Genomic DNA, 26,130 nt, shown 5'->3' with positions numbered 1-26,130 from the left:
TTATGTGCAAACTTGACAGTCTGCCATCTATAGCAGAGCTCACCAAGGCTATTGACTCCCTAGCAAGTAACAAGGCTCCAGGAAAAGACGGCATCCCCTTAGAGATCATCAAAACTGGCAAAAATATCATCCTGCTTCGGCACCTTCATGAGCTTCTGTGTCAGTGCTGGGAAGAGGGAACAGTCCCTCAGGATATGTGGGACGCTAACATCATTACGCTTTACAAAAACAAAGGTGACTGTGGTGATTGTAACAATTACCGTGGAATATCTCTTCTAAGCACTGTTGGAAAGGCCTTTGCTCGCATTATCCTGTTGTCCAGGCTACAACTGTTTGCTTCTCGAGTTTATCCGGAATCGCAGTGTGGCTTTAGAAGAAGCAGATCCTTTGCATCAAATTGCAGAATCATGTCCCCCAAAAAGATATCCTCAAAGAAGCAGGAATACCAAGCATGTTTGCACTCCTCACACAAAGACGTATGAGATGGCTTGGACATGTTAGCTGTATGGAAGATGGCAGAATCCCCAAGGACATACTCAACGGAGAGCTTGCTAGGGACACTAGGTCTGCGGGAAGACTATTCTTACGATACAAGGATGTTTACAAAAGGGACATGAATGCCTGCAACATCAATATTACCAACTGGGAAGCAGTTGCCAGCAACCGTAGAGATTGGCGACGTACTGTAAATGAGGGAACACAAAGGAGTGACATAGAGAGAGAGGAGAAATGGAACGACAAGAAAAGATGTCAACAAGAAACTATGACATTACAACCAGCAAGGCAAAGTCTTCGCTACATTTGCAGCACCTGCCAGAGGGAGTGTTTGTCGGGGATAGGACTACACAGCTACAGCAGGAGATGTATTAGGACATGAAATGTAAAAGCCTGACTAGATTATTTTATACACAACTCCATTGTCTCCCAAGGCAAAAAGGATGCGAACAACAATATATATGGATTTCGTAGACAGGAACTGAAACAAATCAATAATATATATATGTAAGTCTATGTGTGTGTCTTTGTGTTTCTCCCTCATCACTGCTTCACAACTGCTGTTCATTTATTTACCATCCACATAACTTACTGGTTTCACAAGAACAAACTAATAGAATAAGTACCAGGCTTATCAACACAAAAGAAAGCACTAGGCTGTGTCTCATATTTTTGTTTGCCCACTCAGTTGTATCTATCAATTTATCTTTGTATGTGTGTATGTATATCTATCTATATATATATATAACACCCTAACGGGAGCCTTAACTCCCAAATTTTAGTCATTTCTTTTATGATCCAAAACTAGGTCAAAAGTACTGAATGGATCTTTATGAAATTTGGAAATTATATTCTATGCATTAGGGCCATATCCCGATAACAATTCATATATTGTTGCTGTTGATGAAATTTTAACCATAGATATTAGACACAAATGAAGTAATATTTATAAAATTTCATCTTCTTACAAGTTAGAAAGACCCCGCCGTGAGGACTTAACACCCACAATTTAGTCATTTTATCTAAGCAAAAACGAATACAGTTGTGCTCTTGGAAGCTGTAGGGTTACCCGAGCATAAAAGTTGAGCATTATTTCTAATTCAATGGTACAACAGTGTAACAGTTTGCTTTGACATACACTTACATTGTTATTTCTGCAATGTGCTGCATAAATTGTCAAGTAAATGAGAGGCATCTTTGCCTCCACTGATTCAGTTGCAAAGTGTTGAATAAAGTTATTTGATTGCAGACCTCCTTTCAGTCTTTTTTATTATCACTGGGTCACACATAGTCCCCAGATGGCAACATTGATTTCAAGGCCTGGTTATTCAAAGACATTCATAGATTGTAAATTTATTCTGTCCAGTTACGTATCAGTATAGTGGTCATTTGCAAACTCCAGAGGTGACACTTTAATTTCTCCTTAGACCTCACGTCACACAGTTGTTAATGTTGATTTCAGCTGGGTCACGCCCTTCCAATTGCTATACATTCGTAATGCATCTTACGGCTGTGCCTGTCACCTGGATGGTGAGGAATCCTACATTGGAAGTGCTACCAAATAGGGTAGGGTAACTGACTGCTTATCGTGATCATTTGTCTTTTGGTTTCCTGTAGCGTTGCTCTCTTTTACAAACCCAGTGAACATATATTTCCTATTTCAAAGAAATTCAAACAATAGATATAAGACCCAAGTTAAAAAGATTCTCAACAATTCAACTTCTCTGGTTGACATTAAGATGCCCACCCCCAACAGGGACCTTAACTCTCACATTTTAGAGCTCCATGACCTTCATTTTTCAGGAGCAAAATCTTTTTAACGGGTTCAATAAGACTGGGATTTTGGAATAAGCACATAAAAATAAGTAGTATAGGATACATGTGGCACGATTACAATTTTGATGAAATTAGAATCATAGATATTCCACTTCATTACAGAAAATATAACGGAAAGGTCTAATTCTTCAATTGAATGTAACCGGGCAACGCCGGGTATCTCTGCTAGTATTAAATATATAAAAAATAATACATCGATCATTAAAAATTCATACAATAGACTCTCTTGACATGGAGATTTTAGATATTCTCCACCATATTTCAAGATGTGATCAATATGGCGGGCTGATTTCTTCGCTGGATATTCGGGCCGAGAATGAAATATTTCACTAGCTCTTTTAATTTTCTCAGAATATGTTTTGTTTTCAATTAGTTCATTCATTTTCTCTATTAATTCCTCCGGAGTGAAGTTCTCTATATCTAGAGACAATCCGTATCCTTTCTCGGTCATTCTGCGAGAGTTATAATGTTGGTCTCCAAATAAAGGCATTCCCAGCATTGGTACACCATGGAACAAAGCTTCAAACTGACCGCTATTTCCACAATGAGTAACAAATAATTTTGTTTTAGGATGGCCAAGTAGATCATTTTGTGGTACCCAATCACTGATATAAATATTCTTATGAGAAAATGATGTTTTCTTCTGTCTCCACACAACATCATATTTTATTTGTTTCAATGCACTTTGTAGTTTCTTTAATTGAACAGCAGGGAAATCATTGATATTACTGCCAAATGACACCACAACTATTCCATTCTTAGATGCATTTACGAATTTCACTAATTCTCCCTTCAAAGGCAATGAGCGTTTTGTAGCCAGACCACCAACGTATCTTACATTTGGAAGTTGTGGTAGTGGATAATCTAGAAGTACATCTTTTTCAATAAGATAAAATTTTGCCTGATATAGCAAATCTATGAATGAAATATCAGGTTTGTCCTTCGCATATGTTTTGACGCTGTGTATAGGCGCTCCAATAGGAGGAATACTGTAGTCTACAATAGCAACCAAAGTACTTATTAACTTTTCCGGATATGTCATCTTATCGGAGGATGAGAGTAAGCTGTTTGGAAAAACACTGGGGTTTCATGGAATAGGATGAAGACTAGGAAATATCTCACATCCTGTCAGAACAAACGGAATTGGTAATTGATAGGCAATTGTTGTAAGACAATTTGTCGGAAATGGTCCATTAATAACAGCTAAACTAGCATTCACTGCTCTCAACATTTCAATCCATTTTTCATTCGTTAAAAATCTCTCGCACACTACAAGGAATAAAGTTAAGGCGTTTTTCATCATGTATAATTTTCCTGATACTTGTTTCTCTGAACTAGTGCGAATTTCTTCAATTTCTGGGATCTCATCCATTGGAAGTATATTTATGTTCTGTTCGTTTTGAAAGTTTTAGTGAGTTTTTTGTTTAGTATAAAATAGTTATTATGACCATACTTTGATAATTCTTTCGCAATAGAAATCATTGGATTTACGTGACTGTAACCAGGCCATGCTATGTTTAAAATATTCTTACTGTTGGCCCTCTTTAAACATACAATCATGCATAGCACCATTAAACTGAATAACAGACTCTTCTGTCTCATTTTTCAAGAGGTGTTGACCTAGAAAAAAGAAAAAAATTTACATATATATATATATATATATTTTAGTTATATATATATATATATATATATATATATATATATATGTGAAATAGAAAGATGAATAATCTTGTTGTAGATTAATCAAAAGTTAACCGATACCTTAGTAGCAAAAATCACAGCAGTAAACAGCACGGTTGGAGGTACAACCATCTGGCGTTGCAACCGTGCGTTGGTGCGGATAATTGAAATTAAAACATTATTGGTGAATTGAGGAAATGGAGCTGAACGCAGATTGAACAGAAATCGTTTTATTTCATTCTACACGTGTTTCGAAAGGCACAAATTACCAAAATCCGATTGAATAATGGGACCATATTGTGTCTTTCTCTTCAGGAAGAAAAAAGGAAATCCGTTAGAGAAACAAAAACAGAAACAGAGGCGGAGCAAAAACCAAATCGAACTATGCTCCTAAGAGCCCATGGCGAAACTGTTTATCAGTGTTTGCTGAGAACCGGTGGCTGAAGAATTCTACAGGTCAGGCATCGGTCAATCATGTGGGTGAGGGTGTATAGATGTTCTTAGTGACCGAGAATAAAGTTCTGACTATTTAAGGAATATTGGATGTTTTATAAGGGGCTAGAAAAAATCTACTTAGAGACGTGTGTGTGTGTATACTGTTCTATATATGTGTGTGTTGGCGTAGGGGTAGAAAAAACTTTTTGTGTACGTGTGTGCGTTTGATCGTTCGGCTGTCAGTGGCTACTGCCGTGATAACCGTTGGGTGGCAGAAAGAAAAAAATATATATATATATTATGTTTTATGTGTGTGTGTGTTCATCTGAGCCTGCCTTGTCAAGGAAACCCCCCGCTGTGAAAAAACCAAGCCCCGTTTGTCTTACAGGAGTAATTCCCCTTGCAGTGGATAATCGTAGATATCTAAAGGCTATTTCAGAATTTGTTACCAAGGGCTATGGGTGCCGGTATTATTTATAAACGCTATTTAAAAGCCAGATAAGTGTAACGCCGCCAATGGGGGCATCGAAAAGCCGACTGTAAGAGCCCGTTTACCATCCGGCCTCTGGCAAACAAAATATGGAAGAGTTCGGAGACACAAAGGTTACACTGTCTTCTGCCCCTATCAAATGGGAGGGCCACCGACAAAATTGACCATTCCAGCCTGTAGCTTAAGTTCGTATCCTTCAGTCGCCATATTAGCTTACTGAGTCCCGTGGTCTGGCGCTTGTTCACGTCCCGAAAAGTTGCGTAATGATTGGAGACACGCAAAGACAATCTTGAGGATGATGCCCCTACATAAGTGAAGACATCTGAGTCCGTGTAAACCTTGCATTGGTAGACGGCGTTTTTGATCTTGGAGTTCGCCGACGTAAATCTTAATCTGCTAGGATTAGTTTCTGAAATTAGAACTGCGTTCCTGTCACTATATTCGTTCCGAGACCTGCAGCCGCTTACTACTCTATTTTCCACTACGTCACTATTAACTATAGGAATATCTTTTAAATAGCGTTTATAAATAATACCGGCACCCATAGCCCTTGGTAACAAATTCTGAAATAGCCTTTAGATATCTACGATTATCCACTGCAAGGGGAATTACTCCTGTAAGACAAACGGGGCTTGGTTTTTTCACAGCGGGGGGTTTCCTTGACAAGGCAGGCTCAGATGAACACACACACACATAAAACATAATATATATATATATTTTTTCTTTCTGCCACCCAACGGTTATCACGGCAGTAGCCACTGACAGCCGAACGATCAAACGCACACACGTACACAAAAAGTGTTTTCTACCCCTACGCCAACACACACATATATAGAACAGTATACACACACACACGTCTCTAAGTAGATTTTTTCTCGCCCCTTATAAAACATCCAATATTCCTTAAATAGTCAGAACTTTATTCTCGGTCACTAAGAACATCTATACACCCTCACCCACATGATTGACCGATGCCTGACCTGTAGAATTCTTCAGCCACCGGTTCTCAGCAAACACTGATAAACAGTTTCGCCATGGGCTCTTAGGAGCATAGTTCGATTTGGTTTTTGCTCCGCCTCTGTTCTGTTTTTGTTTCTCTAACGGATTTCCTTTTTTCTTCCTGAAGAGAAAGACACAATATGGTCCCATTATTCAATCGGATTTTGGTAATTTGTGCCTTTCGAAACACGTGTAGAATGAAATAAAACGATTTCTGTTCAATCTGCGTTCAGCTCCATTTCCTCAATTCACCAATAATGTTTTATATATATATATATATATATATACATATATATATATGTGAATTTATAAATAAGGATAATATCGATATTTAAATATCGATATTATCAAGTGGTCAGCATGGGAAAAATACCATACAAAGGTAATAATTTTTTTACAACTAAAAATAAGGGTGTCTGAATGACACCACCATGCCGAAATAGCAGTCAAAACCCTGACTCTAAGAACCACGTCAAATGTTCATATTGCACCATGAGATAAGACAGAGGGACAAAATAGACTAGCAAAAAATATTACTGAATAATTCAAGATCCTGGATTTCTAGCTTTGCTTTAAATGAGCTTTGCCTCGTCAGTTGACTATATCAGGCACATAATTCGTCACTCTATTCACTGCAGTGTTTATTTTGAGCATATCGTATTTTTGGCGGGCAATTTAACTGGCCTTGTACATACATGCATATATATGTATGCATGAACGTTCGTATATGTAATTATACCGTTTGTTCTGCATATATTTATTTGTATTTATGTGCCCATCTGATATATTCAACTGACGAGGCAAAGCTTATCTCAAGCAAAGCTAGAAATCCAGGATCTTGAATTATTCAGTAATATCTTTTTGCTAGTCTATTTTGTCCCTCTGTCTTATCTCATGGTGCGATACGAACATTTAACGTGGTTCTTAGAGTCAGGGTTTTGACTGCTATTTCGGCATGGTGGTGTCTCTCAGACACCCATATTTTTAGTTATATATATATATGTATATGTATACATATACATAATCATACGTACATAAATTATGTTAAGCTTATTCATTGAGAAAGAAATATTTCCAGCCGAAGAGACATAATATTGACTGTATATATATTACACATATACATATGTATATGTGTATATATATATATAACTACACATGCATAGTTACATACAATTTTCAACGTCTATAATCTTACGTCAAAATAACATTTCTCTCCCCTTTTAGTTATTTTTCTGCTTTCTTATTTTTTTTTTTGTTTTCTTTTAATTCACTATGTTCTTCGATTTCATTTTACCAATTTTGACCATTTTGTTTTTCGTTTTATCACTATCTTGTCTGATATATTGCTGCACTTCTCTTCAGTTTACATAAATTATATTGTTGTGTGGTTGTGAAAAGAGGGAAAACTATAAATCACTCTAGCAACATCTCCATCAATGATTGACTGTTTCCCCTATATCTGACGAATAATGCTATAGATTTCCAGGGATGAATGAAAACATATCTTACAATGGGAGATATTTTATTCTGGGAGTTCTAAAACGATCGACTGTTAGTTCTCCCTCCACTCCCGGTACTTATTCGCATTCTTTCATAGTTCTTCATATCTTTTACTTGCACGAAAGACCATGTTGTTTTTCCTCAGGCACGTTTAATGTTTTGTCTACAAACTACAAACAAGCCCCACCACTCATTTCCTTTTTTTTTTCATACAAAAACTAATGCAAATTTCGAACAAGGTATAAGTGTGAAAAGGTCCCAGAAAATTGGGTAACACCCCCTACAAAATAGGTGGTGGAGAAAAGTTGCCAATAGGGGGCTACACGAAATTCAACTCTGTACATTATAGAATGTCTTCTACTAGAGCCTCGGGCCCACCAAAGACTCGTGAATAAATTTGGTAAACGAAAACTGATATGTGTGTGTAGGGTGTGGGTGTCTTTGTGTGTGTGTCTGTCTGTTTGTCCCTCCCCCACCAGTTTGACAACCGATGTTGGTGTGATTGCGTCCTCGGAACTTAGCTGATAGATAAAGAACCAGGCTTATAGGAAATAAGTCTAGGAGTCGATTTCTTCGACTAAAGGGCGGTGCTCCAGCTTCACCACCGTCAAATGACTGAAACAAATAAAAGACTACCAGAAAAACGTTCCGTGCCACTATACCAAGTAGGTTCTTTTAATATGTACAATGTATTTTAAGGCTAAATAGTAATTCAATTTACGTTTGTGTAACTGAGATATTGGTTGGATTATATAGTTCTCAGATTTACACTTCTTTCTATATTCTGTAACTGTCACAATACAGAAATATTTCTCAGGGCAACAGAAAACAATTTACAGATGGTTATATTTTTTATATTTTCCGTGAATTTTTCACGTGTCCAGCTTGTAAAATATGAATAGCCATATGCTCATACTACATCAGGAAACCTGTTCCCAATATGCCTCCTTTCGTCTTACTTTCACTACGCATCTTTTAGCATAAAACCCGCCTCTCATCGGGTTATCATTTTCCAGCTGCATTTTTATCTCACTAGTGTACGTGGCACGAACAACAGCAGCCAGTACACACTGTCAAGGTTTTGCGTTAGGAAGGGCATTTGCATTAGGAAACAATGCCAAAACAGATAGAAGCGCACAATTCCATCCTTGGGTCTCGTAGTAGCTGTCAATTTTTCAACTAATGCCAGCATAGAACATGAATGTTCAATGATGATGACTGTGATGATAATGACGATGATAATGATCATGATAACGATATAAAGAAAAAATATATAAACCGATGTATTAATATGTATCGGTGAGAAGTGTTTAAACTGCAACGATTTTGATTCGGTTATTTGATAAGGGAATGCAAACAGAATTCAAATTTCAACGATGTGAAGTGAAATTAGACGTTAGATAAGGGGGAAAGGAAAATAATTCTGATTTGATTATTGAATAAATTGGTCTGATATTTCTGATTTTCAATTATACGAATGACAGAGAGGTGGCTGTGCAAATATTGAGAATATAATTATATCATAAGGCTGTGAAAAGATTAGTAAATGAATGAAACAGTTATATAGGTACATCACTGTTTCATTAATTTACTAATTTTATCCCAGCCTTCACAATTCACTGATGATTTAACTTTATTCTCAATATTTGCACAGCCACCTCTCTGTCACTATTATGTATGCTCCTTACATAAGACAAACGGCCGCATTGGGCTGCAATATTTTCCTCCATATCATCAGGATAGGAGTCCATTGGACAGTGGATATACAATGTCACTTTATCAGGGAAAATTACACATAAAAACAATCAGCGGGTGTTGTATTAAAAAAGCTGAGTATGAATTGCGATGAAAATTAACATTTCTATACAAATAAAGAACTATGCTTTCAGGGTTATTGCAGTTAGAACTTGACTTACATAAAGCGAAGCAAAAGAGATATGATTTACATATTTGAGCTTACCAAAACGTTTTTGAGTCAATCTTCAAAAGCAACAAACGTTTTGTAGCCAGACCACCAACGTACCTTCAATTTGGAAGTTGTGGTAGCGGATAAAGTAGAAGTACATCTTTTTCAATAAGAAAAACTTGTGCCTGATGTAGTAAATCCGTGAATGGAATGGGTTTGTTTTTCGCATATGTTTTAACGCTTTGTGCAGGTTCACCAATAAAAGGAATGGTGTAATCCATGATAGCCACCAAAGCTCTATTTATCTTTTTCCTATATGTCATCTTGCTCGAGGATCCGACGAAACTGTTGGAGAAAACACTCGGAATCCTTGGGATGCGATGAAAACTAGAAGATATCTCAGATCTTGTGAGAACAAACGGAATTGACAATTGACGGGCAATTATTGTAAGACAATTTGTCGGAAATAGTCCATTAATAACAGCTAGACTGGCATTAACCGCTCGCAGTGATTCGATCCATTTCTCATCCTTCAGAATTCTATTACATATCAGAGGAACCAAAGTGAACACACTTTTAATCACATATCTTCGATTTGATACTATTTCTGTTGTGCGTCAGTAAAGGTTTTACTCAATTCTGTGATTTCTTCCATTGGAAGGATATTTGTTTTGTTCATTTTGGAAAGTTTTAGTGAGTTTTTGTTATTTAGTATAAAATAGTTATTGTGTCCATACTTCGATAAATCGTTTGCTATAGAAATCATTGGATTCACGTGACTATTGAAGGGTCATGCTAGGTATAAAATATTTTTACCATTAACTATCAGTAAAAAAAAAATAACAGCGTATAGCGCCAATATACTGACGAAAAAATTATTCATCCTTTTTTTCCTGAATTTGTGCCTCACAAAATAAAGAGAAAAAGGTAAACTGTAATTATTACTTAAATAATAATATTGTGGTTATGTATTAGAATTTCATTTTAAATCTATCTTTGTATCTTTTATATGTTTCAGTTAGGAGACTGCAGCCATGCTGTGGCACTAGCTTGACGAGAATTAAATCGAACTTATGGACCGCAGGACTTACTATTTTTAAAGTAAGGTACTTATTCAATAGGTCACTTTTACCGACCCACTATATTAAGTCAAACAAATGAAAAATAAAAACGATAGTGGTCACCGTTGAAGTCCCTTTTTCACATGAAAGCTGTCCTGTGACAAAACATAAACAACTTAACTCTCATGACAGTCTGCCCACGCTATGCTATGACACACTAGTAAAGTGATGCATGTCTGTGGATTAACTTTCAACACACCAACGAAAACTACAAAGAGTTTTGTTCAAAAAGTTTCAAACCTATCAAAATTTAAACTGCAACAAAGCATTTAACCATTTAATTACTAATTGATATAAGCAGACTCTTCTCTATACGAAAATGACATAAGTTGAAGAAAATCTTGACATTTTCATCGAGGAAAACAGAGTGGGAGGAGACTGTAATATTGTACAATAAAATATGACAGCTGGCAAGTGCTTAAAATGTATATATTTATTACAAAATGAATAAGCGATTTATTAAAAAAATTTATGAACCGAAGATTAAACATCTTGTTTTGATTATAAGAAATATAATGGCACTGTACTTTAACACGTATTATTTTCAGTGAAGATGTTTATGTTTAATACGGAGCTTCTACAAAATGTTTGAAACAAAAAGAAAAATCAACACACCATATGAGGTAAATCTTTAAAAACTACACCACATAAATATGACATCTACAGAAAATTTCCAAATTTCAATTATTTTTTAAAATTAAATGTTTCTAACCCTCAATTCAATAGATCAAAAACCTGCCATGATTTACATTCTTTCAACTTATCAAAGAAATGATTTTAGTCAATCTTCGTTTTTTTCTTGCAACAAAACGATAAACATTTTTTCACACTTCGATATATTAAATATATCAAAAATAATGTTGCAGCAAATATAGGTACTAATACATCGATCATTAAAAATTCATACAATCGACTCTCTTGACATGGAGATTTTAGATATTCTCCACCATATTTCAAGATGTGATCAATATGGCGGGCTGATTTCTTCGCTGGATATTCGGGCCGAGAATGAAATATTTCACTAGCTCTTTTAATTTTCTCAGAATATGTTTTGTTTTCAATTAGTTCATTCATTTTCTCTATTAATTCCTCCGGAGTGAAGTTCTCTATATCTAGAGACAATCCGTATCCTTTCTCGGTCATTCTGCGAGAGTTATAATGTTGGTCTCCAAATAAAGGCATTCCCAGCATTGGTACACCATGGAACAAAGCTTCAAACTGACCGCTATTTCCACAATGAGTAACAAATAATTTGTTTTAGGATGGCCAAGCAGATCATTTTGTGGTACCCAATCACTGATATAAATATTCTTATGAGAAAATGATGTTTTCTTCTGTCTCCACACAACATCATATTTTATTTGTTTCAATGCACTTTGTAGTTTCTCTAATTGAACAGCAGGGAAATCATTGACAATACTGCCAAATGACACCACAACTATTCCATTCTTAGACGCATTTACGAATTTCACTAATTCTCCCTTCAAAGGCAATGAGCGTTTTGCAGCCAGACCACCAACGTATCTTACATTTGGAAGTTGTGGTAGTGGATAATCTAGAAGTACATCTTTTTCAATAAGAAAAAACTGTGTCTGATGTAGTAAATCTATGAATGAAATATCAGGTTTGTCCTTCGCATATGTTTTGACACTGTGTTTAGGCGCTCCAATAGGAGGAATAGTGTAGTCTACAATAGCAGCCAAAGTACTTATTAACTTTTCCGAATATGTCATCTTATTGGAGAATGAGAAGACGTTGCTTGGAAAAACACTGGGGTTCCATGGAATACGATGAAGACTAGGAAATATCTCACATCCTGTCAGAACAAACGGAATTGATAATTCATAGGCAATTGTTGTAAGACAATTTGCCGGAAATAGTCCACTAATAACCCGAAAAATACTGACAAACACAAATAATTTCCACATGTATATATATATATATATATATATATATATATATATATATATATATATATATACATATATATACATATATATATATATATATACATATATATATATATATATATATATATATATATATATATATATATATATATATATATATATATGTATATATATGTATATATATATGCATATATATACGTGCATACCTGTATGTGTGTGTGTGTATATATATATTTATATATTATTACATATGCATTTATACCGACGTATATATTTGTGTGTATGTATGCATGTATGTATCTATCTACCAATCACTCTCTCTCTCTCTCTCTCTCTCTATCTATCTATATATCTATGATGTTTGTATATGTTTAAGCTTCTGACACAGAAGCGTTATTTGATATGTATATATCTCTATTTGTACAACTGTTTACGGATAACTCTATGATTATATTAATTATTACTAAGGTGGTTATGTGCTTTGTTGCTGTTTAAGATATATGCATGAACCACTTCTAATGAAGCTCTAAATAGTCTGGTTAGAGCGTCGAAGTTACTATACAGATTTGCTACCATATTTTTGTTATTGTAATGACTGTTGATGCCAGACAGTCATTAGATACATGTAGCTTTCCTTTCATCGCAAATATCATTCGAATATATAATCAAAAATTTATTCATATGTCTTTCTAAATTTTTTCTTTTTTCTAGGTCAACAACTCTTGAAAAATGAGACAGAAGAGTCTGTTATTCAGTTTAATGGTGCTATGCATGATTGTATGTTTAAAGAGAGTCAACAGTAAAAATATTTTATACATAGCATGGCCTGTTTACAGTCACATAAATCCAATGATTTCTATTGCGAACGATTCGTCAAAGTATTGTCATAATAACTATTTTATACTAAACAAAAAACTCACTAAAACTTTCCAAAACGAACAGAACATAAATATACTTCCAATGGATGAGATCCCAGAAATTGAAGAATTTCGCACTAGTTCAGTGAAACAAGTATCAAGAAAATTATACATGATGAAAAACGTCCTAACTTTATTCCCTGTAGTGTGCGAAAGATTTATAACGAATGAAAAATGGATTGAAATTTTGAGAGCAGTGAATGCTAGTTTAGCTGTTATTAATGGACCATTTCCGACAAATTGTCTTACAACAATTGCCTATCAATTACCAATTCCGTTTGTTCTGACAGGATGTGAGATATTTCCTAGTCTTCATCCTATTCCATGGAACCCCAGTGTTTTTCCAAACCACTTACTCTCATCCTCCGATAAGATGACATATCCGGAAAAGTTAATAAGTACTTTGGTTGCTATTGTAGATTACAGTATTCCTCCTATTGGAGCGCCTATACACAGCGTCAAAACATATGCGAAGGACAAACCTGATATTTCATTCATAGATTTGCTATATCAGGCAAAATTTTATCTTATTGAAAAAGATGTACTTCTAGATTATCCACTACCACAACTTCCAAATGTAAGATACGTTGGTGGTCTGGCTACAAAACGCTCATTGCCTTTGAAGGGAGAATTAGTGAAATTCGTAAATGCATCTAAGAATGGAATAGTTGTGGTGTCATTTGGCAGTAATATCAATGATTTCCCTGCTGTTCAATTAAAGAAACTACAAAGTGCATTGAAACAAATAAAAAAAAAGTTTTTGTTATTTAGTATAAAATAGTTATTGTGTCCATACTTCGATAAATCGTTTGCTATAGAAATCATTGGATTCACGTGACTATTGAAGGGTCATGCTAGGTATAAAATATTTTTACCATTAACTATCAGTAAAAAAAAATAACAGCGTATAGCGCCAATATACTGACGAAAAAATTATTCATCTTTTTTTTCCTGAATTTGTGCCTCACAAAATAAAGAGAAAAAGGTAAACTGTAATTATTACTTAAATAATAATATTGTGGTTATGTATTAGAATTTCATTTTAAATCTATCTTTGTATCTTTTATATGTTTCAGTTAGGAGACTGCAGCCATGCTGTGGCACTAGATTGACGAGAATTAAATCGAACTTATGGACCGCAGGACTTACTATTTTTAAAGTAAGGTACTTATTCAATAGGTCACTTTTACCGACCCACTATATTAAGTCAAACAAATGAAAAATAAAAACGATAGTGGTCACCGTTGAAGTCCCTTTTCACATGAAAGCTGTCCTGTGACAAAACATAAACAACTTAACTCTCATGACAGTCTGCCCACGCTATGCTATGACACACTAGTAAAGTGATGCATGTCTGTGGATTAACTTTCAGCACACCAACGAAAACTACAAAGAGTTTTGTTCAAAAAGTTTCAAACCTATCAAAATTTAAACTGCAACAAAGCATTTAACCATTTAATTACTAATTGATATAAGCAGACTCTTCTCTATACGAAAATGACATAAGTTGAAGAAAATCTTGACATTTTCATCGAGGAAAACAGAGTGGGAGGAGACTGTAATATTGTACAATAAAATATGACAGCTGGCAAGTGCTTAAAATGTATATATTTATTACAAAATGAATAAGCGATTTATTAAAAAAACTTATGAACCGAACAGATTAAACATCTTGTTTTGATTATAAGAAATATAATGGCACTGTACTTTAACACGTATTATTTTCAGTGAAGATGTTTATGTTTAATACGGAGCTTCTACAAAATGTTTGAAACAAAAAGAAAAATCAACACACCATATGAGGTAAATCTTTAAAAACTACACCACATAAATATGACATCTACAGAAAATTTCCAAATTTCAATTAATTTTTTAAAATTAAATGTTTCTAACCCTCAATTCAATAGATCAAAAACCTGCCATGATTTACATTCTTTCAACTTATCAAAGAAATGATTTTAGTCAATCTTCGTTTTTTTCTTGCAACAAAACGATAAACATTTTTTCACACTTCGATATATTAAATATATCAAAAATATTGTTGCAGCAAATATAGGAACTAATACATCGATCATTAAAAATTCATACAATCGACTCTCTTGACATGGAGATTTTAGATATTCTCCACCATATTTCAAGATGTGATCAATATGGCGGGCTGATTTCTTCGCTGGATATTCGGGCCGAGAATGAAATATTTCACTAGCTCTTTTAATTTTCTCAGAATATGTTTTGTTTTCAATTAGTTCATTCATTTTCTCTATTAATTCCTCCGGAGTGAAGTTCTCTATATCTAGAGACAATCCGTATCCTTTCTCGGTCATTCTGCGAGAGTTATAATGTTGGTCTCCAAATAAAGGCATTCCCAGCATTGGTACACCATGGAACAAAGCTTCAAACTGACCGCTATTTCCACAATGAGTAACAAATAATTTTGTTTTAGGATGGCCAAGCAGATCATTTTGTGGTACCCAATCACTGATATAAATATTCTTATGAGAAAATGATGTTTTCTTCTGTCTCCACACAACATCATATTTTATTTGTTTCAATGCACTTTGTAGTTTCTCTAATTGAACAGCAGGGAAATCATTGACAATACTGCCAAATGACACCACAACTATTCCATTCTTAGACGCATTTACGAATTTCACTAATTCTCCCTTCAAAGGCAATGAGCGTTTTGCAGCCAGACCACCAACGTATCTTACATTTGGAAGTTGTGGTAGTGGATAATCTAGAAGTACATCTTTTTCAATAAGAAAAAACTGTGTCTGATGTAGTAAATCTATGAATGAAATATCAGGTTTGTCCTTCGCATATGTTTTGACACTGTGTTTAGGCGCTCCAATAGGAGGAATAGTGTAGTCTACAATAGCAGCCAAAGTACTTATTAACTTTTCCGAATATGTCATCTTATTGGAGAATGAGAAGACGTTGCTTGGAAAAACACTGGGGTTCCATGGAATACGATGAAGACTAGGAAATATCTCACATCCTGTCAGAACAAACGGAATTGATAATTCATAGGCAATTGTTGTAAGACAATTTGCCGGAAATAGTCCACTAATAACAGCTAAACTAGCATTCACTGCTCTCAACATTTCAATCCATTTTTCATTCGTTATAAATCTTTCGCACACTACAGGGAATAAAGTTAGGACGTTTTTCATCATGTATAATTTTCTTGATACTTGTTTCACTGAACTAGGGCGAAATTCTTCAATTTCTGGGATCTCATCCATTGGAAGTATATTTATGTTCTGTTCGTTTTGGAAAGTTTTAGTGAGTTTTTTGTTTAGTATAAAATAGTTATTATGACCATACTTTGACAAATCGTTCGCAATAGAAATCATTGGATTTATGTGACTGTAAACAGGCCATGCTATGTATAAAATATTTTTACTGTTGACTCTCTTTAAACATACAATCATGCATAGCACCATTAAACTGAATAACAGACTCTTCTGTCTCATTTTTCAAGAGGTGTTGACCTAGAAAAAAGAAAAAATTTAGAAAGACATATGAATAAATTTTTGATTATATATTCGAATGATATTTGCGATGAAAGGAAAGCTACATGTATCTAATGACTGTCTGGCATCAACAGTCATTACAATAACAAAAATATGGTAGCAAATCTGTATAGTAACTTCGACGCTCTAACCAGACTATTTAGAGCTTCATTAGAAGTGGTTCATGCATATATCTTAAACAGCAACAAAGCACATAACCACCTTAGTAATAATTAATATAATCATAGAGTTATCCGTAAACAGTTGTACAAATAGAGATATATACATATCAAATAACGCTTCTGTGTCAGAAGCTTAAACATATACAAACATCATAGATATATAGATAGATAGAGAGAGAGAGAGAGAGTGATTGGTAGATAGATACATACATGCATACATACACACAAATATATACGTCGGTATAAATGCATATGTAATAATATATAAATATATATATACACACACACACATACAAGTATGCACGTATATATATGCGTATATATATACATATATATACATATATATATATATACATATACATATATATATATATATATATATATATATATATATATATATATATATATATATATATATAGTATATATATATGTATATATATATATATATATATATATATATATATATATATATGTGTGGAAATTATTTGTGTTTGTCAGTATGTTCGGGTTTTGACATCAATGGCTCGGATCTCATCAAGTGTCCAATCAAGCAGCCCAAATATTGGTATGAGTACTGGCACTAGAAACAAATTGTGGGTCACAGTTTTATTGAAAGCAGAGAGTTCTGAGGTCCAAATCTTCTTTATTCGGCTGTTTCGTTACAGGTGCCATTGTAAGATATGTTTTCATTCATCCCTAGAAACTTACAACATTATTCGTCAGATATAGGGGAAAACAACCAATCATTGATGGAGATGTTGCTAGTGTGATTTATAGTTTTTCCCTCTTTTCACAACCATATAACAATATAATTTATGTAAACTGAAGAGAAGTGTAGCAATATATCAGACCAAATGGTGATAAAACGAAAGACAAAATGGCCAAAATTGGTAAAATGAAATCGAAGAACATAGTGAATTAAAGTAAAAAAGAAAAAAAGAAGAAAACAGAAAAATTACTTAAAGGGGAGAGAAATGTTATTTTGACATAAGATAATAGATTTTAAAAATTGTATGTATGTATTTATGCATGTGTGGCTATATATATATACACATATATGCACACACACGCACTCAAACACTCACACGCACGAACACACACACACACACATGTATACACACATATACATATGCATATATGTAATATATATATACAGTCAATATTACATCCATTCGGCTGGAAGTATTTCTTTCTCAATGAATAAAATTAACATAATTTATGTACGTGTGATCATGTATGTATTTATATATATATATATATATATATATATATATATATATATGTATATAAATACATACACTTTAATTCACTATGTTCTTCGATTTCATTTTACCAATTTTGGCCATTTTGTCTTTCGTTTTATATATATATATATATGTATATAAATACATACACTTTAATTCACTATGTTCTTCGATTTCATTTTACCAATTTTGGCCATTTTGTCTTTCGTTTTATCACCATTTGGTCTGATATATTGCTACACTTCTCTTCAGTTTACATAAATTATATTGTTATATGGTTGTGAAAAGAGGGAAAAACTATAAATCACACTAGCAACATCTCCATCAATGATTGGTTGTTTCCCCTATATCTGACGAATAATGTTGTAAGTTTCTAGGGATGAATGAAAACATATCTTACAATGGCACCTGTAACGAAACAGCCGAATAAAGAAGATTTGGACCTCAGAACTCTCTGCTTTCAATAAAACTGTGACCCACAATTTGTTTCTAGTGCCAGTACTCATACCAATATTTGGGCTGCTTGATTGGACACTTGATGAGATCCGAGCCATTGATGTCAAAACCCGAAAATACTGACAAACACAAATAATTTCCACATAAACAGTGACGTAGACCGCCTCTACCTAAAACGAAAATAAGGCGGCAGAGGCTTAACATCGATCCAAAATAACTTTGACTGTCGTATCATATCTCTTCGGCAACATCTTTTAACCACCAAGTGTCGAAATGCATCCCTTGATCATGTTTGAAAACATCAGGCTGATAACATCATAAGTGTTGGAAGGTAGCTCATTGAAAAACACTCTTTGATAACCTAGAACACATGACCAAAGAAGTTGCACGACTCTACCGCAACGTGTCATCAGATAAAAGGATGAGCCTCTATGAGCAGAAGACTGTGCATTGTTATGTTAGTAGTAAGCTCCAAGATGATAGTAACATTAATCATCAAAGCAGTCTATCATGGACCAATAGCAGGATTACTACTTTCCCACTCTGGAGGGTATGCGTTTGCAATCCAGGAGCAGAAAATATCAACCAAGTACCCGATGCACAAAAGCGATAGAGGTGCAAGAAAATTAGTAAAATGTGATAACAAATGCAGACTTTGTGGAGTTAACACCAAAGATATCACCGACATCATAAGCAATTGTCCGAAAATGTCATCACGGTATTATCTAGCGATGAAACATGATGCTGTAGCTGGGACACTATAATTAAATCTGTTTTATAAGGCTGGAAAGATATCAATAATTGTATCAGATGTAGGAGGAATTTTCAGTTGTTCAAAATGTACTTAGACATTTTTTTACAACCCCTGAAAATTTCTGGCCTAGAGTTCAGTAATGAGTTAGGGATCTTGGATCTGAAAAGGAGCTGAGTTCTTTCAGCTATACATAGCTTACATTTATTTGACACACTAGTAAAGTGATGCATGTCTGTGGATTAACTTTCAACACACCAACGAAAACTACAAAGAGTTTTGTTCAAAAAGTTTCAAACCTATCAAAATTTAAACTGCAACAAAGCATTTAACCATTTAATTACTAATTGATATAAGCAGACTCTTCTCTATACGAAAATGACATAAGTTGAAGAAAATCTTGACATTTTCATCAAGGAAAACAGAGTGGGAAGAGACGGTAATATTGTACAATAAAATATGACAGCTGGCAAGTGCTTAAAATGTATATATTTATTACAAAATGAATAAGCGATTTATTAAAAAAATTTATGAACCGAACAGATTAAACATCTTGTTTTGATTATAAGAAAAATAATAGCACTGTACTTCAGAATTCACGTATTGTTTTCAGTGAAGACGTTTATGTTTAATACGGAGCTTCTACAAAATGTTTGAAACAAAAAGAAAAATCAACATACTATATGAGGTAAATCTTTAAAAACTACACCACATAAATATGACATTTACAGAAAATTTCCAAATTTCAATTAATTTTTTAAAATTAAATGTTTCTAACCCTCAATTCAATAGATCAAAAACCTGCCATGATTTACATTCTTTCAACTTATCAAAGAAATGATTTTAGTCAATCTTCGTTTTTTTCTTGCAACAAAACGATAAACATTTTTTCACACTTCGATATATTAAATATATCAAAAATATTGTTGCAGCAAATATAGGAACTAATACATCGATCATTAAAAATTCATACAATCGACTCTCTTGACATGGAGATTTTAGATATTCTCCACCATATTTCAAGATGTGATCAATATGGCGGGCTGATTTCTTCGCTGGATATTCGGGCCGAGAATGAAATATTTCACTAGCTCTTTTAATTTTCTCAGAATATGTTTTGTTTTCAATTAGTTCATTCATTTTCTCTATTAATTCCTCCGGAGTAAAGTTCTCTATATCTAGAGACAATCCGTATCCTTTCTCGGTCATTCTGCGAGAGTTATAAAATTGGTCTGCACATAAAGGCATTCCCAGCATTGGTACACCATGGAACAAAGCTTCAAACTGACCGCTATTTCCACAATGAGTAACAAATAATTTTGTTTTAGGATGGCCAAGCAGATCATTTTGTGGTACCCAATCACTGATATAAATATTCTTATGAGAAAATGATGTTTTCTTCTGTCTCCATACAACATCATATTTTATTTGTTTCAATGCACTTTGTAGTTTCTTTAATTGAACAGCAGGGAAATCATTGATATTACTGCCAAATGACACCACGACTATTCCATTCTTAGACGCATTTACGAATTTCACTAATTCTCCCTTCAAAGGCAATGAGCGTTTTGTAGCCAGACCACCAACGTATCTTACATTTGGAAGTTGTGATAGAGGATAATCTAGAAGTACATCTTTTTCAATAAGAAAAAACTGTGCCTGATGTAGTAAATCTATGAATGAAATATCAGGTTTGTCTTTAGCGTATGTTTTGACACTGTGTATAGGCGCTCCAATAGGAGGAATACTGTAGTCTACAATAGCAGCCAAAGTACTTATTAACTTTTCCGAATATGTCATCTTATCGGAGGATGAGAAGAAGCTGCTTGGAAAAACACTGGGGTTCCATGGAATACGATGAAGACTAGGAAATATCTCAGATGCCGTGAGAACAAACGGAATTGATAATTCATAGGCAATTGTTGTAAGACAATTTGTCATGAATATTCCATTGATCACAGCTAAACTGGCATTGACGGCTCGCAATGATTCTATCCATTTTTCATTCGTTAAAAATCTTTCGCACACTACAGGGAATAAAGTTAGGACCTTTTTCATCACGTATAATCTTCTTGTTTCTTGTTTCTCTGAACCAGTGCGAATTTCTTCAATTTCTGGGATCTCATCCATTGGAAGTATATTTATGTTCTGTTCGTTTTGGAAAGTTTTAGTGAGTTTTTTGTTTAGTATAAAATAGTTATTATGACCATACTTTGACAATTCGTTCGCAATAGAAATCATTGGATTTACGTGACTGTAAACAGGCCATGCTATGTATAAAATATTTTTACTGTTGACTCTCTTTAAACATACAATCATGCATAGCACTATTAAACTGAATAACAGACTCTTCTGTCTCATTTTTCAAGAAGTGTTGATCTAAAAAAAAGAAAAAATTTATATTTTCGAATGATATTTGCGATGAAAGGAAAGCTATTTGTATCTAATGACTTTCTGGCATCAACAGTCACTACAATAACAAAAATATGTTAGCAAATCTGTTTCGTAACTTCGACACTCTAACCAGACTATTTAGAGCTTCATTAGAAGTGATTCATGCATATCTTAACATATACAAACATCATACATAGCTCCATGCGTGTGCATATATACATTCATATACGTAAATGTGTACATTAGATAGATAGATAGATAGATAGATAGATAGATAGATAGGTAGGTAGGTAGGTAGATATAGATAGATAGATAGATAGATAGATAGATAGATAGATAGATAGATAGATAGATAGATAGATAGATAGATAGATAGATAGATAGATAGATATAGATAGATAGATAGATAGATAGATAGATAGATAGATAGGTAGGTAGGTAGATAGATAGTTAGATAGATAAATAGATAGATAGATAGATAGATAGATAGATAGAATGATAGATAGATAGATAGATAGATAGATAGATACCTACATGCATACATACATATACACTCAAATATATACGTTGGTATAAATTCATATGTAATGATATATATATATATATATATATATATATATATATATATATATATACATATATATCTGTATGTGTATATATATATATATATATATATATATATATATATATATATATATATATATATATATATATATATATACACATATATATCTGTATGTGTATATATATATATATATATATATATATATATATATATATATAAAATAAATAAAGAGAGTGGTCACTATATGGCTCACTCTAGCACTAGTTAATCCAAAAGGTTTCAACCACAAAAATATATGTTTCCCATGAAATTCGGTACGATTGTTAGCTCACACGAACAGGGCAAATAAAAAATAACAAAAATACAGATTATTTTGGGACAATTGTTTCGCTAATAATGAATTAAATGTAATTTTACTTACAAAAAAATCCACTTGTAGCTCCTCAGCCAAAACTATCTGGATGAAATCCACTCAATCACACGCCAGATTTTACCATAACGATAAATACACGTGTGGTTCAATTGATTACATCCGACGTTATAATTCAAATGCCCCTACTAACAGCGCGCCAAACTTTCACGGAAAACAAATACCACATTTAGAAATAAATGTAGCATAATTATAATTAATTAATAAGGGTGAGAGAATTAGATACTAATTTAATAGTATATCTAGTAAAAATAGTAAAAATATTATAATATATTATAAAATATTATAATAATCCAGGTTTCTCGGAGCACTGGGCCACTTGGTGTTGAATAGATATACTATTAAATTAGTATCTAATTCTCTCACCCTTATTAATTAATTATAATTATGCTACATTTATTTCTAAATGTGGTATTTGTTTTCCGTGAAAGTTTGGCGCGCTGTTAGTAGGGGCATTTGAATTATAACGTCGGATGTAATCAATTGAACCACACGTGTATTTATCGTTATGGTAAAATCTGGCGTGTGATTGAGTGGATTTCATCCAGATAGTTTTGGCTGAGGAGCTACAAGTGGATTTTTTTGTAAGTAAAATTACATTTAATTCATTAATAGCGAAACAATTGTCCCAAAATAATCTGTATTTTTGTTATTTTTTATTTGCCCTGTTCGTGTGAGCTAACAATCGTACCGAATTTCATGGGAAACATATATTTTTGTGGTTGAAACCTTTTGGATTAACTAGTGCTAGAGTGAGCCATATAGTGACCACTCTCTTATATTTATTTTGTAAAAATATTATAAAATATTATAATAATCCAGGTTTCTCGGAGCACTGGGCCACTTGGTGTTGAATAGATATACTATTAAATTAGTATTTAAATCTCTCACCCTTATTAATTAATTATAATTATGCTACATTTATTTCTAAATGTGGTATTTGTTTTCCGTGAAAGTTTGGCGCGCTGATACAGTTTGTGTATCAAATAGCTAACTTAAGGCGATGGCCTCATGGAGCTAATAAGCGGACAGCTTTTTTTCTTATTTTTATAAGAATGTCATATTAGTATGGCGATAACTATTATTTTCCGGGAACGCTGCCGCTGTTCTCTTTTAGAGAGACTTAGTTATTTTAATATTTCTACTATTGAAAACAAGTGGATGTATTCCATCGAAACTAGGTAAATAAAACCATCGAACAGAGATTGTCGGAAGCGACACCTACTGGCTGGCTACGCTGCATTGAAAAGGGGCAATACTCCGAAACGCGTCTGTAGCTGCCGGTCAAGTAGTGTGGAGCGACTGACCTCCCTTGTTCGAAGGTTATATGGATACAGTTTGTGTATCAAATAGCTAACTTAAGGCGATGGCCTCATGGAGCTAATAAGCGGACAGCTTTTTTCTTATTTTTATAAGAATGCCATATTAGTATGGCGATAACTATTATTTTCCGGGAACGCTGCCGCTGTTCTCTTTTAGAGAGACTTAGTTATTTTAATATTTCTATTATATATATATATATATATATATATATATATATATATATATATATATATATATATATATATATATATATGCACATAATCACACGTACATAAGCCATGTTAAGTTTATTCATTGAGAGAGAAATATTTCCAGCCGAAGGGACATAATATATATTACATATATACATATGTATATGTCTGTATACGTGTGTGTGTGTTTGAGTGTTTGTCCACATACGTGTATATATATATATATATATATATATATATATATGTATATATATATATATATATATATATATATATATATATATACCTACACATGCATACATAATACAATTTTTAACATCTATTATCTTATATCAAAATAACATTTCTCTCCCTCTTTAGTTATTTTTTCTGCTTTCTTTTTTTTTTTCTTTTTTACTTTGATTCACTCTGTTCTTCGATTTCATTATACCAATTTTCGCCATTTTGTATTTCGTATTATATTTGGGCTGCTTGATTGGACACTTGATGAGATCCGAGCCATTGATGTCAAAACCCGAAAAATACTGACAAACACAAATAATTTCCACATAAACAGTGACGTAGACCGCCTCTACCTAAAACGAAAGCAAGGCGCCAGAGGCTTAATATCGATCCAAAATAACTTTGACTGACGTATCATATCTCTTCGGCAACAACTTTTAACCACCAATTGTCGAAGTGCATCCCTTGGTCAAGTTTGCATACATCAGGCTGATAACATCATAAGCTCATTGAACAACGTTCTTCGGTAACCTAGAATACATGACCAAAGACGTCACACGACTCTAGCGCAACGTATCATCAGATAAAAGGATAAGCCTCTATGAGCAGAAGACTGTGCATTGCTATGTTAGTAGTAAGCTCCAAGATGATAGTAACATTAATCATCAAAGCAGTCTATCATGGACCAATAGCAGGATTACTACTTTCCCACTTTGAAGCGTATGCGTTTGCAATCCAGGAACAGGAATATCAACCAAGTACCCGATGCACAAAAGCGATAGAGGTGCAAGAAAATCAGTAAAATGTGACAACCGATGCAGACTTTGTGGAGTTAACACCAAAGATATCACCGACATCATAAGCAATTGTCCGAAAATGTCATCATGGTATTATCTACCGATGAGACATGATACTGTAGCTGAGACACTATAATTAAATCTGTTTTATAAGGCTGGAAAGATATCAACAAGTTGATCAGATGTAGGTGGAATTTTCCAGTTGTTCAAAATGTACTTAGACATATGTTTACAACACCTGAAAATTTCTGACCTAGAGTTCAGTAATGAGTTAGGGATCTTGGATCTGAAAAGGAGCTAAGTTCTTTCAGCTATACATAGATTACATTTATTTGATCCATTAAAATAAGGTGTGGATTTTTCAATTACCTTCCACTTAATCACATGTGGTGTTGCATTAGATATCAAACCCCATACGTTGCTATCCAGCTTACTAATGCTTCGCCTAACAATTTCTAAGTTTTCTTTCTTACTCACCCCATGCCCTCCTGTTGCCTCTCTTTACCCTTTCCCTACACTCATACAACCTATAAAATCATCACTTTCTGTCACCGTCTTTCTTTCTTTCTCTCTCTCTCTCTCTCTCTCTTTCTCGCTTTCTTGCCTTTTATACCGAACCAACATTACCGTTCTACTACTCTTCCCCTCCCCACCGCCATGCATAATTGGTCAACCTCACCCCTTATCTACCATTTACTACGTCATCCACCACCCTACCCAATTTCTTCCACCCCTACATTTCTTCTTTCATTATATTCACTCCCTTCCTT

At 33.8% G+C, this 26,130-nt stretch overlaps 6 protein-coding genes across 6 annotated transcripts in view; 1 reads left to right on the top strand and 5 right to left on the bottom strand.

Annotated features, from left to right (window-relative positions):
- Nucleotides 1–2,210: 2,210 nt before the first annotated feature.
- LOC115217627 (UDP-glucuronosyltransferase 1A1-like) lies at nt 2,211–4,023 on the bottom strand. Its single transcript, XM_036507482.1, has one exon. The coding sequence runs from the start codon at nt 3,371–3,373 to the stop codon at nt 2,321–2,323; it is 1,053 nt and encodes a 350-aa protein (XP_036363375.1). The 5' UTR covers nt 3,374–4,023; the 3' UTR covers nt 2,211–2,320.
- A 6,911-nt stretch (nt 4,024–10,934) lies between these two features.
- Nucleotides 10,935–12,348, bottom strand: LOC115217056 (UDP-glucuronosyltransferase 1A1-like). Its single transcript, XM_029786636.2, is given in 2 exon segments — nt 10,935–11,718; nt 11,721–12,348. Coding segments are annotated over 2 exon segments (954 nt in total). The 5' UTR covers nt 12,196–12,348; the 3' UTR covers nt 10,935–11,239.
- A 370-nt stretch (nt 12,349–12,718) lies between these two features.
- On the top strand, nt 12,719–14,525 carry LOC115217626 (UDP-glucuronosyltransferase 1A3-like). Its single transcript, XM_029787378.2, has one exon. It carries the CDS (start codon nt 13,102–13,104, stop codon nt 14,068–14,070), a length of 969 nt encoding a protein of 322 aa, XP_029643238.2. The 5' UTR covers nt 12,719–13,101; the 3' UTR covers nt 14,071–14,525.
- Nucleotides 14,526–15,075: 550 nt separating this feature from the next.
- LOC115217625 (UDP-glucuronosyltransferase 1A3) lies at nt 15,076–16,645 on the bottom strand. Its single transcript, XM_036506986.1, has 2 exons — nt 15,356–16,645; nt 15,076–15,129 (listed from the first exon to the last, which is right to left on the bottom strand). The coding sequence occupies exons 1-2, from the start codon at nt 16,643–16,645 to the stop codon at nt 15,076–15,078; spliced, it is 1,344 nt and encodes a 447-aa protein (XP_036362879.1).
- LOC115217623 (UDP-glucuronosyltransferase 1A1-like) overlaps nt 16,456–26,130 on the bottom strand; it is a 49,163-nt gene continuing 39,488 nt past the window's right edge. The window contains exon 3 of the mRNA XM_036507481.1: nt 16,456–16,783. The gene's annotated coding sequence lies outside the window, so the exon portion shown is untranslated. The remainder of the gene's footprint in view (nt 16,784–26,130) is intronic.
- On the bottom strand, nt 16,762–21,679 carry LOC115217624 (UDP-glucuronosyltransferase 2A1-like). The gene is made up of 2 exons (XM_036506985.1): nt 20,412–21,679; nt 16,762–16,783 (listed from the first exon to the last, which is right to left on the bottom strand). The coding sequence occupies exons 1-2, from the start codon at nt 21,677–21,679 to the stop codon at nt 16,762–16,764; spliced, it is 1,290 nt and encodes a 429-aa protein (XP_036362878.1).

This window comes from Octopus sinensis, linkage group LG11, assembly GCF_006345805.1.
Source record: "Octopus sinensis linkage group LG11, ASM634580v1, whole genome shotgun sequence".
NCBI lineage: Eukaryota > Metazoa > Mollusca > Cephalopoda > Octopoda > Octopodidae > Octopus > Octopus sinensis.
The sequence above is the reverse complement of the archived record's forward strand: the minus strand, read 5'-3'. Positions and strand labels throughout refer to the sequence as shown.